At 50.9% G+C, this 14,040-nt stretch overlaps 1 protein-coding gene and 1 non-coding gene across 2 annotated transcripts; both read right to left on the reverse strand.

The window, feature by feature from the left end:
- Window positions 1-981: 981 nt before the first annotated feature.
- Lpar5 (lysophosphatidic acid receptor 5) lies at window positions 982-9,568 on the reverse strand. Its single transcript, XM_038320962.1, has 2 exons — window positions 9,476-9,568; window positions 982-2,807 (listed from the first exon to the last, which is right to left on the reverse strand). Exon 2 carries the CDS (start codon window positions 2,630-2,632, stop codon window positions 1,478-1,480), a length of 1,155 nt encoding a protein of 384 aa, XP_038176890.1. The 5' UTR covers window positions 2,633-2,807; window positions 9,476-9,568; the 3' UTR covers window positions 982-1,477.
- LOC119808578 lies at window positions 4,080-4,215 on the reverse strand. Its single transcript, XR_005284501.1, has one exon. It is a non-coding gene; the product is annotated as a small nucleolar RNA SNORA21 (small nucleolar RNA).
- Window positions 9,569-14,040: the final 4,472 nt, after the last annotated feature.

Consider the following 14,040-nt stretch of genomic DNA (forward strand, 5'->3'; position numbering starts at 1 on the left):
CTGATGCTTGATTTCAAAAATGTTAAGACTCAGAGAAGGAGAGAGGAATGAGAGGAGAGAAGGAGAGATGCGAGGAGAGGAGAGGAGAGGAGAGGAGAGGAGAGGAGAGGAGAGGAGAGGAGAGGAGAGGAGAGGGAGGGGAGAAAAGAAGAGGGAGGGAAGATGAAGGGGCAAGGGAGAGGGGGAGGGAGGGAAAGGGAGGAGGACAGGGGTATGGAGAGAATGAGGGAGGAGCAAGTGAAGCAGAGTTGTGTGTAGAGAGCCTTCCTCAAATAAAAATTCCATAAAATATTGACTGCATCTGAGCATGGTGTACATACGTATAATCCCAGCCCTGAGGAAGCGCTGAAGCAGGAGGATCAAGAGTTTAAGGCCAAGTCTGGCAGTGGTGATGCATGTCTTTAATTCAAGAATGCCAGGGCAGGCAGATCTATGAGTTTGAGGGCAGCTTGATCTGCAAAGTGAGTTCCAGGACAGCCAGTACTACACAAAGATACCCAGTCTCAAAAACAAAAGCAAACAAATGAATAAAAAAAGACAAAAAAAAAAAAAAAAAACGGCCAAACAAGCAAATCTCTGTGAGTTCAAGGCCAACCCAGTCTACAGACTGAGTTCCAGGATAGCCAGGGCAACAGAGAGAACCCTCGCCTGGGGGGGGGGGGGGAAGAATTCAAGGCCAGCCTCTACTACATACCAAGTTCAAGGTCAGCAGCACAGTCTATGGGGAGGGGGAGAGGGAGGGAAATAAGGCTGAATATTAAGGACACAGAATGGAAAAGACCCAGAGAGTGGCAGAAGGAGAAAATGTGCCGAGAAAGGGACGGAGAACCAGGATTTGAGAGGGACTCAACCCGTAGCTCTGCTCTACCCCCACCACCTCATACTGGGTGTCAAGTCTAAATTGTTACAAGTCACAAAAGAGGTCAGTGCATATCAGATAAACCTTTGTATTCTGCCTCCCACCTGTGCAGGGAAGCCAAGTAGATGTGAGGGCAGGTGGCCTGGCGTCCATGGCCCTCACGTCAGCACAGAAGGCAGCAGGTGGGGCTGGGATGGGGTTCAAAGGGAATGTGGTGGCCCTACATATGCAGACAGTGGGTTCTAGGTTCCACCACCAACCCTAAGTTTTGTATTTGAAGGTGACGGATGAATTTCTGTGTAGTTGATTCACCAAGGTCAGGGAATCTTCAGTTCTCAGACTGATGACCTAAATTCAGGAGATCCAGCTTCTCTTCCATGTATCAGCTCTTAGCCATGGGCATACTCACCACATGGCTTCCTCCTTACTGGAGCAGACTTCCTCCGAATGAAAACCAGAGCTAATGCGTCACCAGCAATACTCTGGCTTTCCTGCCTTTGCTTACACACTTATTTCCTTCTGCACACTAGGACTGGAGTTGCTTCAAAGTCCCAGCTCACCTCCCTGAAATGTACACCCTAAGGGAGGCCCAAGAGTACACTGTGACACTGTGTCCTTTCAGAGGGCTGAATCCTGGGGGCTCTGGGTGATATGTGTTTCCAGATTGCCAGACTGGAGTAACCCCTGACTGGTGGCGTCCTGCCCTGTGTTTTGGGTGGTTTCTGAGGGTGGTTCGGTGAGCACTCCTCGAGCCCCATTGGTAGCCGGAGGCCTCGTTTGGAGCGCGGTGCCCAGGTTGCGAAGGGTGTTTCGGAAACCCTCGGCACTGAAGTAGTACACCAGCGGATCCAGCACGCAGTTGGCGCCGGCCAGCAGCACCATTACCATCAGCACACCGCGCACCTGATCGCGGGCCTCAAGGCTGGATTCCACCAGGTTGGCTCTCAGCAACCCATACACAGCCAGCGTGGCGTTGTAGGGCACGAAGCACAGCAGGAAGATGATGAGGTTGATGAGCAGGAGGCGCACGGTCTTCTGGCGCCGATGGCTTTGAGTGGCGTCGGGCCTCGCCAGCGTCCAGAAGACCCGGCCCGACGAATAGACGACAGCCGCCAACGGCAGCAGAAAACCTAGAGTCTCAGCCAGTAGCAGGAGCGGCAGCAGCCCGCCCTTCCACAGCTGATCGCTGAAACTCTCGAAGCACAGGCTCACGGTGCTGTTCTCGTACCTGCAGGTGGACGGGCTGTGCACGCGGGCGGCGGGCACGGCACACAGCAGGATGAGAGCCCAGACGCCTAGGCAGACCCGCCGCGCCACGTGGGGCCTCCGCAGGTGGCGCAGTCGCAGCGGGTGCACGATGGCCGCGTAGCGGTCCACGTTGATGAGCATCAGAAAGATACAGCTGCCGTACATATTCATCTGGAAGATGGCGCCCGACGTCTGGCACAGGAAGTCCGGGAAGGGCCAGTGGTGCCGTGCATAGTAGGAGAGGCGCAGGGGCAGTGACAGGGTGAAGAGCAGGTCGCTGGCTGCCAGGTTACACATGTACACGCTCACCACCGAGTTTATGCGCAGCACACGCAGGAAGACCCATAGAGCCAGAGCGTTGAGAGGGAGACCAGTCGCCAACACCAGGCTGTAGACCACCATATGCAGACGATGTGTACCCCGATAGTCACGGCACTGGGGCACAGGGCTGTTGGAAGAGGCATTGGCTGAAGAATTGGCAAACATCGTGTCCAAGTGGGAAGAGAAACTAGGCTGAGGCATCATGGGGAATGCTAAGGTATGAGCATGGCTTTCACCTCCAGGGTGGTAGCCTGGTGGCTATGCAGAGTCTGTCCCAAAGCAAGCAAAGGCAAGACATGGGAGTGGAGTCTATGACCTCAGGGGCAGATGATTGGCCAAGGCTGGAAGCCTTTGGTGCCACAACTTCAACAGTGGAGACCTGGAATAGGAAGGCAAGGCAAAAATAAAGTTAGTAGAGATTGAACAGTCCTCTAAAAGCTTAGCTAACACGACTGGCCCCCTGGGTCCTTTCTCAGCCTCAGGGTTCTTTGCTCCACCTTCTCCATCCTTTTGCCAGAATGACTATTATAGCGCCCCTCTGTCATCAGTGTCCTGCCCAGGTCCTGCAGTCACCGATCCCAGACAGGCTATGCTTGAGTGCTGGCTTTGTCACTTGCCTTGGTTTGTGACCCCAGAGACGTCATTCTCTCTGAATTTCACTTTCCTTATCTGGGTGCAAGTGAAGGAGTCTGAGTGCCTTCTACTTCAAGACGTTGTTTGGACATTAAGTAAGATGAAAATGCTTCCATCACTGTTCTTAGAACCTGCCTTTCCTCCTGCCCTTAAATGCTTATGGAATCCTTAGAAGGTTCCAGCCTGCTCCAGCAGCAAACAATAAAACAAAGGCCTTGTCCCACCGGCCTACTTCACGGTCCATTAGAGGAAGACTACCAACAAACAGCACAAATAGGTCTGACCAGTGGGAGAAGGGGCTGCTGCACACTTCCTCTGGACCGGGGGCTGGCTGGGTGCCCTGTTATCTAGGGATAAAGTTCAGACTCTCAAGTCTAGCACAATCCCAGTCATCTCCATCCTATTCACCTATCCCTTGTGGGCTGGCTTTGGTCAGAGAGACCAGCTGGATTCAGTTTGACTGACCTAATGCTGCATTTCTTCATCTACAAAGTGAGACTAGGAATGTGCTGGTGTACTGCAAGGCAGTTGCCAGCAGCCCTGGTCAGAGGCACATTAAAAGCAGCACTTTAGCGTTCCCGTCAGAAAGGTGGGGGAGGCTCCAAGGCAGTGGTTCTCAGCCTTCCTAATGCTGCAACCCTTTAATACAGTTCCTCATTTGTGGTGATCCCCAACCATAACATTATTTCGTTGCTACTTGATAACTGTAATTTTGCTACTGCTATGAATGTAAATATCTGATATGCAGGATATGATATGTTACCCCCAAAGAAGTCATGACCCTCAGGTCGAGAACTGTAGCCCCAAGAACTGTGAGCCCTCCTTACTAAGCCATGGTACACTCCCAACCAGAGAACCAACTGGTGCACCACGGAGAGCTGAGAGGTAGATAATGGACAAGATAGGGCCTTAGGGCCCCACCTCCCTCATATGCACGAGGCCACAGGAGCCACCTCCCCATCGCCGCCTCATATACAGGTGTGTGTGTGTTAGAATAAATATAACTTGATTTTTTTTATCTTGTCACAACACCAATTGACGAAAACAACACATCATGTTGTCACTTCACCCAAAAGTGGTGTTTTTCACTCTGCCCCTTCTTGATGGCTCAGTGGGTCACTAGCAAATAACTTAATTTTTTTTTTGAGACGGGATCTCATGTAACCTAAGCTGGCATTAAACTTGATGTGAAGTTGAGGCTGGCCTTGAACTCTTGAGCCTCTTGCCCCAACCTTCCAAGTGCTAGGGTTATATGTGTGTGCCACCATCCTCAGCCCTAGTTTATTTGACTTCTCTTCCTGGAACCACAGTCTGACTATGCTGCCCAGCTGTCTGGCCTGAGCTCCACAGTTGAAGTGTTCTGCCTCAGCTGGGGATGCAGGTGTCTCCCACTGCACCCGACTCTAACATCATTTTATTTAATTTAAAAATAGTTATTTTTTTTTAATTTTATGATTATGAGCACTCTGCTTGAGTGCATGGATGTGTATCATGTGTGTGCCCGGTGCCGTTGGAGACTAGAACTTCTTCATCAGGCTCTTCAGACCTGGAGTGGCAGAAGCTGTGAGCAGCCATGTGGGTGGTGGTAGCTAAACCACAGTCCTCTGCAAGAGCGACAAGTGCTTTCAACCTCTGAGCCATCTCTCTGGGGTTTGGTTTGGTTTTATACAGGATTTCTCTGCGTAGCTCTGGCTGTCCTGGGACAGAATCTCTCTTAACCCCATCTGGTCTGGAGCTCACTATGTAGACCAAGCTGGCCTCAAACTCACAGAGATCCTCCTGCCTCTCTGCCTCCCATGTACTAGGATTAAAGACGTGCACCACTTGGCTATCCAAGTCCTTGTTATTACTGTTTTAATTATGTGTATTTATGTGTGGTGGTGGGGGTGTGCATATGAGTGTAGTGACCAAGGAGGCCAGAATCTAGGATCTCCTGGGGCTGAAGTTACAGGCAGTTGTGCTGGGAACAAAAGTTGGGACCTCCGGAAGAGCAGCAAGTACCCTGAATACTTGCTGAGCCATCCGCTATCCCTTAATATCATTTTAAAGAGGGTATAACTTCATGCCGTTAATATATGTCTTATCACAAATCATTTCCAGAAATGGATTTTTTTATTATGTCCAACAGTGCTATACTCATAAAGCAATACTCCCTGCCTCACCCCTTTCCCCGGTCTCTGGTACCCTCTTTCCTACTTTATGTCCCTGAATTGTCTGTTCTAGATACCTCACGGGAGTGGAGTGATACAGTGTTTGCCCAGTTTGCTTATTTCACGTTGCATCCAGTTTCCGAGAGCTGCTCATTCTTCCATCCATCCTTCCATGCATGCACCCATACTGTAGCGTGTGCTGGTAAGGGGTGGACCCCAGGGCCTTATAAACTCTAAGTACACCCACATGCGATGGTACACACCTGCAATCTAGTGCTTGGAAGACTGAGCCAGGAGGAACAGGGGTTCAAGGTCACCTTCCTCACACTCGTAATCCCAGTGCTTAGGAAGATTGCCAAGAGTTCAGCCTAGGTTACAGAGTGAGGCTTTGTCTCAAACCAGCCAAACAGATCACATCGAGCTGCTAGGGATGCTGAGGCAGGATTGCCACTTAAACACAGGAGGTTAAAAACAGCCGTGGAAACACAGCAGGACCTCATCTCAGGAGAAAAAAAAAAGCTTGTCTTGAATATTTATACGACTTTTCTCTTGCCATTTGTCCCTCAAAAAGTGCAGTGTGGAAACACTGGTCTGGGATGGTGGTACTCACAGCTCTCAGAGAGCAGGAAGATTCCAAATTCAAGGTCACCCTGGGCTCTAGAGGAAGACCCTACATCAATGAGTTCAAGGCCAGTCCCGTCTACAAAGCAAGTTTTACGATAGCCAGAGCTACGACGAGAGACCCTGTCTAAAACAGAACAACAAAGAAAGATCTTTGTTTTTTTTTTTTAAAAAAAAAAAGAATTTGGTGCTCTTCAAGAGGACCTGGGTTCAATTCCCAGTACCCACATGCAGCTCACAACTGTCTGTAACTCCAGTTTCAAGATATCAAATGCCCTCTCTGGCTTCCATGGGCACTGTACACTCGTGGTACACAGACATACATGCAGCCAAAACATCCATTCATATAAAATAAAAAGAAATATTCTTTAAACGTTTTTTTTAAAAAGTAGGGTGTGGGGCACAGGCCTGTAATTCCAGAGGCTGAGGCAGGACAATAGACTGGGCGAGATAAGGAAATGAGATAGGCTTATATAATATATAATATATGGGATTATACAGGGAAACCCTTTTCCCTTTTTCAAAACACAAATGCAGGAGGGTTCAGTGCACACTCACATTCAAAGAGAAAGTGGAACAAAAACAACAATAAAAATCTATTTATATTGTATTACATGGGTTATAAGCACCCTAGAGATAGGTGGTTTGGGGGAAGAAGGGGAGGACACAGGGTCTCATGTGACCTAGACTGCTCTAAGACTAAGTAGCCAAGGGTGGCTTTGAACTCCTGCTCCTCCAGTTTTCATCTCCCAAGTGCTGGGGTTACAGGTATGTAGTACCTGCCCTGGGCTTAGGGACAGGTACTTTGAGGTATATAGGACAATATGTGTAGGATTTATGCCTCCAAAAACGTTGGCAGCTGAAGGGGTCTGAGATACTACTAGTACCCCACAGATACTGATACTGGAACCAAGTCAGATGTAAACGTGCTGAACAGCAAAGGACCGTGTCCCTCTGCCCCACTTACAGCGAGCCAGCAAATTCTGCACATATGTTGTGTTTGCAGGCCTCTGCCTTAGCTGGCATTTCTTCAGCCTGGAATGTTCTTCCTCCCCTTTGCTACCCAATAAACCTGGTCATTTTACACGAGGCCGTGTGACCTCTTTCCTGGCTCTGTCTTCCTCTGCAGGGCAACTGTGGTCGAGCCCCTTCCTTTAGGCTACGCGTGGTCCACAGACACCTCAGCTGTTCCTACATGCACGGTGACAGCTAGTTCTTAGTCCCTCTCCTTAGGCTTTGAGCAGGAGGGGCTTCAGGAGGAGGCTTACATCTTTGCCACCTCAGCATCTACACCAGTACAGGTGGAGTGGGAAGACATCAGCCACTCCAGCAGCCAGGCCAAGCATGTCGTCTCTAGTTCTCCCCACAGTTCTTTGAGGTAGGTGTGTTTGTCTTCATTGTTATAGGAAAGAAAACAAAAGTCGGTCTCCGAGGAATAAAGGCAGGACCCAAAATCTTGGACCGCCCAACTCCAAAGTCCAAAACTGTACATTGCAGCTCCCAACAAGAATGAAGGAGGGTTTGTGGATGGGTGCCGCACAGACTACCTGGTCTTTCATAATTGCCCGTATGAAATCTATGCCCATGGGTAACATATCATTTCCTCATTTGTCCAATTGGTATCTGTTTTAATACCCACTTCCTTTTGAATCCTCTCAGCACACTGGCTGCACACACCCATCTCTCTCTCACACACACAGATGTGCCTCTTTGCAATCTTCCCCAGAGTACTGAAGCACTTAAGCAAGGAGCAGTGCTGCATTCCTGAAGTCCCAGCTACTCAGGAGGCTGAGACAGGAGGAGCCCAGGAGCGAGGGCCAGCCTGAGCCAAAAGGGACACCTGGTCTCCAAAAGAGAAACACCTTTTAGCTGGCTGCTTTTAAGTGCTTTTAACCCACCTGCTGTTTTGTGTATTTATTCCCCCTCCCCAACTAGATGGCAAAGCCCTAGGGTGAGGATCACATTCTTAAACACACACTTCAGCCTAGGTTCCCTGAGTGAATCTCTTTGGCCACTTGGAAGGAAAATGGTTTCCATCCAGCAATTAGCTTATTCTTGGTGCTTCTATAACCACCGAATCGTTTACCACACTTCTGCCTCTGCTCTTTACTGACTGACAGGACACCAGGTCTCTGCACAGGCCTTACGGAAACACTTGCATTACAGTTTCATTAAGGGACCTGGGGAGACGGCAGGTGAAGGCTTGTACTGCTCTTGTGGGGAACCAGGGTTCACTTCCAAGCTCTCATTGTCGGGTGACTCACAACCAGCTCCAGGGACTCCAACACCTCTGGTCCCCTCAGGCCCCTGCACATACCCACATACAGACACGAACATATATATCATTTAAAAAATTAGTGGGGCTGGAGAGATGGCTTAGTGGTTAAGAGCATTGGCTGCTTTTTCAGGGGACCAAGGTTCAATTCTCAGTACCCACATGGCAGCTAAAATTGTCTATAACTCCAGTTCTGGGGAATCTGACACCCTCATACAGACATACATGTGGGCAAAACAACATCGCACTCAGAATAAAATAAATCACTACAAAAATGAAAAAAAATTTCAAAAATTCAGTAACAGTTTATAAGCAAAACAGCAAGAACTATCATTTTGTAACCAAAATCTTACCATTTTACTTGTAAAATCAAGAACTCCTACAATTAGGAAGAACATTCTAGATACTGAGTGCAGGAATACATTCTTTTCCAGGAATTTCAAGACTCTCTGTCAAAACAAGTTAGAAAGCTTAAGTAGATCAAAATGTGAAAGAATCTTTGAACTGCTACTTAAAGGGATCCCTTAAAAAAGGAAATGGCGATGGTCTCATTACCCTATTCCAAAGAGAAGTTCTTGGGTTTCTTTATGGCGGAGACTCTGTGAAAAAGCTCCCTTGTAACAGACAGAAAGGCCAAGCTGCTAAGGCCCCTGCCTGGCCCCTTACTCTGTTCCCCTCCTTCCCTGAGCTCTGCCCAGGCTCCTGGCTCAGGAGCTGTACGGGCCCAGTGCCAGGCCAGATGGCAAAGATGGGAAAAACTGCCAAAGAGGAGTGTGGAAAGAGGGGTGTAGGTGTGGGGGAGAAGTGGCACAGACCCTCTCCCCAATTCTGCCTTGAAGAAGAGGCCAGGCTGGGGGGAGGCAGAGATGGAAAAAAAAATCTAAGTAGCAGTTACCTCCATAAAGAAGGAAGAGTTATGTTTCATTTCTCCAGCTAGGAGGGGGCCATGGAGGTCTACACAGCTTGGTAACAGGGACACTCACTGATGTCACACAGGCACACCATGACACACATTTTCACACACAGACACACGGAGGCATGCATACATTAGCATCCAAATCAGTGTCTGTGTTCAGGCTGTTACACTTGCAGAGCCACGTGGACCAGAGAAGAAAAGGAGTCCTGGCCCCTGCCTTAGGGGAAATCTTTAACGAGCACAGAGAGCCAGGTTTCTTCATAAGCGCATGCTCATACAGATGTATGCAAAAAATATCTCGGCCCACAGGCATGGAGCACCAGAGAAACCACAGTCAACACAGAGGAACCAGGGGCACAATGCTTTCCACCCTCAAATCAGAGCAGGCCAGTGGCTCGAGGCATCCCTCTCTTTGGGATCCCACGTGCACATCTGGGGCCCTTGTTCCTTACCTCCTCAGGACCTCTGGAACCTGTTCCATTGCCCTCTGAGCTGGGCTGGGTGCTGCTCTTAGCTGAGATAAGGGCGAGGGGCAGGGCTATTTTCTGTCACAGGCAGGAAGTAAAAGCCAAGAGTAAAGTGGGCAGGAGGCTAGCTCATGATCAGCCCTCCACGCGGCCCCCCTGCTCTGCCGAAGGGGGCCATCCTCCCCAGACTGTAGCCGACAGTGTGATGCGGAAGATCGCTGCAGCCAGCAAACTCAGCAGTGACAGGAAGAGTCTGCCCACCACCGGCACTCTGCTTCCCCACCTTGCCTCTCTCCCATGTGCCACAGACAGCTTGCTCGGTGACTCCTGTTACCAATTCACATCTTTCTGCCTTCTCCAAGGGGCCAGCGTTCAGGTCTTTGTGCCTACAATTACCTCTGGGGTAACCTCAGGTCATTTCTCAGCCCAAACACAGGAAATAGCACTCCTCTTCCTAAGTGTCTAAATTGCCCCTTTGACACTTTCTCTGCTTCTGTTCAAGCACTGCCAAGCAGATGCACCTCACCCCCGACAGGCTTGGGTGCCAGGGTGACATCATGTGCAGTCACTAAGCTCCCCACAGGGCCCCTGAGTTTGCCGAGAACCCTGTCTTAGATCTGCCCCGGTCTCAGGTGTGCTGGTTTATACCTATAATGCCAGCACTTGAGCGGCGGAAAGCAGGAAGGTCACCACAGGTCCCAGGCCTGGTCTACATAACCAGGTTTAGACCAGGCAAGAAAACCCTGTCGGCCAGGGTGTCCGTACTTTTCTACGTAGTGAGTTCAGGGCAGCAGAATTACACGGTAAGAGTTGCTCTCAAAACAAAACTAAACCAAAAGGTGTGTTCTGGCCTTCCTGTGAACGGTTTAAAGCTGCTGGTCAGCTTCTCCTGAGACTGAGGGCCAGGGCGATGGTTTGGAGAGTTCAGAGTGAGGTCACCCAGCCTAGAAGAAGATAGGGTCTGGGGTCACCAGAAAGAGAGAAGAGGCCTCCTGTGGCCCACCAGTAGCCATTCGTTGGTTGCAGGCCCAGGAATCCTGCCCCGTCACTGGGGTCCTGTCTTCTCCCTGTTCAAGACAGCCCTGCTTGTCCTCTCTCCCCCAGTCTTTCTCTCCCTGCCCTTCCAACATGGTCCTCAGCTTCAGTCTCCCTCCTGGGCTCAGCAATTTCCCTTCCTTCCCCCCCCTCCCCCCCGAGACAGGGTTTCTCTGTAGCTTTTGGAGCCTGTCCTGGAACTAGCTCTTGTAAACCAGGCTGGCCTTGAACTCACAGAGATCCGCCCGCCATTGCTTCCGGAGTGCTGGGATTAAAGGCGTGCGCACCACCACCTGGCCGCACTTTCCCTTCCTATACCTGTCTAGCCCCCTTCAGTGGGGTTTCCCTTTTCCCTCTCCCCCCTCCTTTCTTCCTTTCTCCTTGAGATAGGATCTCACAGCCTATCTCTGGCTGACTTGGAATTCACAATTCTTCTACCTCAGGCTCCTGAGTGCTGGGACTATGATCAGCCTTCACAGTGCTTTTCTGGGAAAGCCAGAAGTCATAGGTGACCCACAGTCCAGTAATTAGTTACCCCACTGTGTAGATGACAGATTACCTACCTGTCCCTCCACCCTACCTCCCAAAGCTGGAAAAACAGGAAAGAAAGTACCAACCTCCCCCCCCCCTCAAAGTCACTGCCATAGGCTCGCACCGTGCTGATCTCTGCCCTGTGTACGTCTTACCCTCGCTTCAGGCCTGACAGGTCCTGCCTCTTCTGAATAAGCTCGGAGCCTTTTAGGCTGGGTGACCTTACTCTGAACTTCCATCACACCACTGCCTCAGAGGCCCACACCCTTTGTTTTTGATGCTGGGGATGAACCCAGGGCCTAGTGCACACCAGACGAACACTTTGCCTCCTAGCTACGCCAATATTCCCATCAGCTCTCCCCTCTTCTGCAGTCCCCTCCTTGGTTTTATTACTATTATTATGGGGCATATACTGGGGGGGAGTGGGGTGGGGAGAGCTAATGGCACAGGCTGAGCTGGCCTCTGGTGTCTCTGGTTGTTTGAGAGGTGAGGGCCACTGTCATATTCCTTGCCTCCATTTCCCCCAGGGCTGTGACTTCAGCTTATCAGAAACGAAGAGTTCTGGAAGTCTTTGAGTCCCTTTCTTGTCATTGAGTCCCTTAAAACCGTAGGCAGTAGGCAGGCAGTGGCCTGCACGAGGATGGCAAAGGTCCCAGACAGCCTTCCACAGGTTCTCACACATGCACAATAGCGCATTTCCTCCCCTTTGCTACTTATGAGCCATAGTCTGTCAAAGCTGTGGGGACAGAGAGACCAGACGGCCCATCACCCTTCCGTTTCAGCATGTCAGGTCGGGGCAGCGCTTCCTCACGATCCATTTAAACAGACCTGGGAGGGCTGGGGGTAGCTCGGTGGCAGGAAGGTTACTGGCATTCACAAGGTCGTGGGCTTAACCTCGGGCACAACAGAAAAATAGATGAAGTAGATCTGAGCGTGGTGGCACACTCGTGTAGTAGAAACTATCCGGAAAGCTGATAGGCTAGGGATCATTTGAGGTTAGGAGTTGAAGACCATCCTAGAAAGCATGAGACTTCGGGCTGGGCGGTGGTGGTACATGCCTTTAATTCCAGCATTTGGGATGCAGAGGCAGGCGGATCTCTGTGAGTTCAAAACCAGCCTGGTCTACAAGAGCTAGTTGCAGGACAGCTAGGACTGTTACACAGAGAAATACTGTCTTGAAAAAACAAACACACAGACAAAAAGACTTCATTCCCCAAAAGGGTCAGTCAGGAGAGCGAGGATGCAGCTCCCCAGTTGGTGGGGTGCTTGCCTAGCATGCTCTGGGTTCAACCCCAGCACTTACAGGAACGTGGTGGCCCGTGCCTGAAATCCCAGACTCCAGAGGGAGAGGAATCAAGAGTTCAAGGACCTCCTTGCCTACGTTTAGATTTTGAGGCCAGCCTGGGCTACATCTCAAGAGCAGGGGGTGGGGGGCAGTCAGTGGTAGGACAAGTGCTTAGTTTATAGTCATTCTATCCCAGAACCAAATAACCCAAATAAAACACACCTTAGTGACCAGGGAGGGCTGTCTTTCCAGTCAGATCTTTAGCTAACTTTAATCAGTTCAGCTCAGTGTCTTCCAGGTTAGGACCCGGTCCTGCAGGATGAGTGGGTGTGAGGGGAGCAGATCTCAGAGAGCTCTCCTCAGGGAGCTCAGGGTCAGCATGAAAGCAGGAGCCTAACGATTTAGGGGAGGACCCTAAGGTGGTTCACAGTGGGGCTTCAGGCCTTTGGGTCTGCCAGGCATGTTGGCTGCCTCTTCAGGCCCCCTGTGGAAAGATCTGTCCGTCCCCCCCCCCGGGGGGGGCAGCTCCTTTTGCCCTCTCGCCTTATCCAAAAGGGTTCCCCAAAGCCTACAGCCCACCTGTATTCTCCAACCTCACCAATGTCCCCCACTTCTGGTGAGTCCCCGCTTGTCACACCCCCATACCTGTGTTCTGCCGCTCTTCCTCAGCCGCTGCCCCAAGACTGCTTCCGCTGACACTCTGACACTCTGGGCTGGGCTGAGCTGTGCCGGTAGGACCTGCTCCTGGGCGGGCCTGACACACCCACCCCACCGATCTCAGTCCATCCCGGCCAGCTTGGTGCACTCATTCAAACCCACAGAGTGGGAGTGGAGAAAAGCCTTGACCACAGACACCTCAGCAAACGGGTCCGAGACGCGAGTCCCAAGAGCTGATGAAAACCCAGCCCTACCTCTAGTCATCCCGACTATGGCTCACAGACTTGCAGTTTCCGGGAACTCCAGGTGGCACACCCACCACGGATGCCTGATGACTAACACCCTCCCCCCACCCATGCTACTCTCACCTGTCTCCTCCCTGCCCGCTTCTCTTCCTCTCTTGGGTCAGGTAGGTGGTTTACTTCATGTGGCTCGTGGTTGTATCTTCCGCTGCCTAGGGCCCATGGGCATGCCAAGTGTTCTCCCTCCGTGCCAGCCCACACCCAGTTCCTCCATCGTCAGTGGCCTGTCTGGATGCTTCCTCCTCTCCCGCTGCTGTCTCAGGCTGGGAGCTCCTGGAGGCAGGGAGCCTAGGGTGGTTCCTGTCTGCATCTTTGGGCTGAGCATAGCCCCTTGCTACATGATCAAAGGCAGTGTTTTTGGAGGTATCTGGAAAAGGTATTATGGTTACATGAGTTTGGCAAACACTAGGCAAAAGGCAGCATTAGCACTGTGCTGAATGGGAAGCCAGGGATTGACCAACCACTCCAGCTGGCTGAGGGTGCATGAGGGGTGCTTTATTCTAATTGCGTTGTTTCCTTTGTGAGGATCGAAACTAGGATGGCCCGTGCAGGTCAGGGTGCTCTTCCACTAAGCCACACCCAGATCTACTATTTTGGGCACATTTCAACTTTCCATTTTTGAGACAGGTTTCATTATGTATCTCTGACTAGCTTAGAACTCACTCTGTAGACCAGGCTGGCCTTGAACTCACAGAGATCCTCCTGCCTTGCTTCCTGGGTGCTGATGTTAGAGGTGTGCA

The sequence above is a fragment of the Arvicola amphibius genome, chromosome 2 (genome assembly GCF_903992535.2).
Source record: "Arvicola amphibius chromosome 2, mArvAmp1.2, whole genome shotgun sequence".
Classification (NCBI taxonomy): Eukaryota; Metazoa; Chordata; class Mammalia; order Rodentia; family Cricetidae; genus Arvicola; species Arvicola amphibius.

What these genes read in the sequence shown, in the direction of transcription:
- Lpar5 (XM_038320962.1), bottom strand. Translation starts at nt 2,632, where the DNA reads ATGATGCCTCAGCCTAGTTTCTCTTCCCACTTGGACACGATGTTTGCC.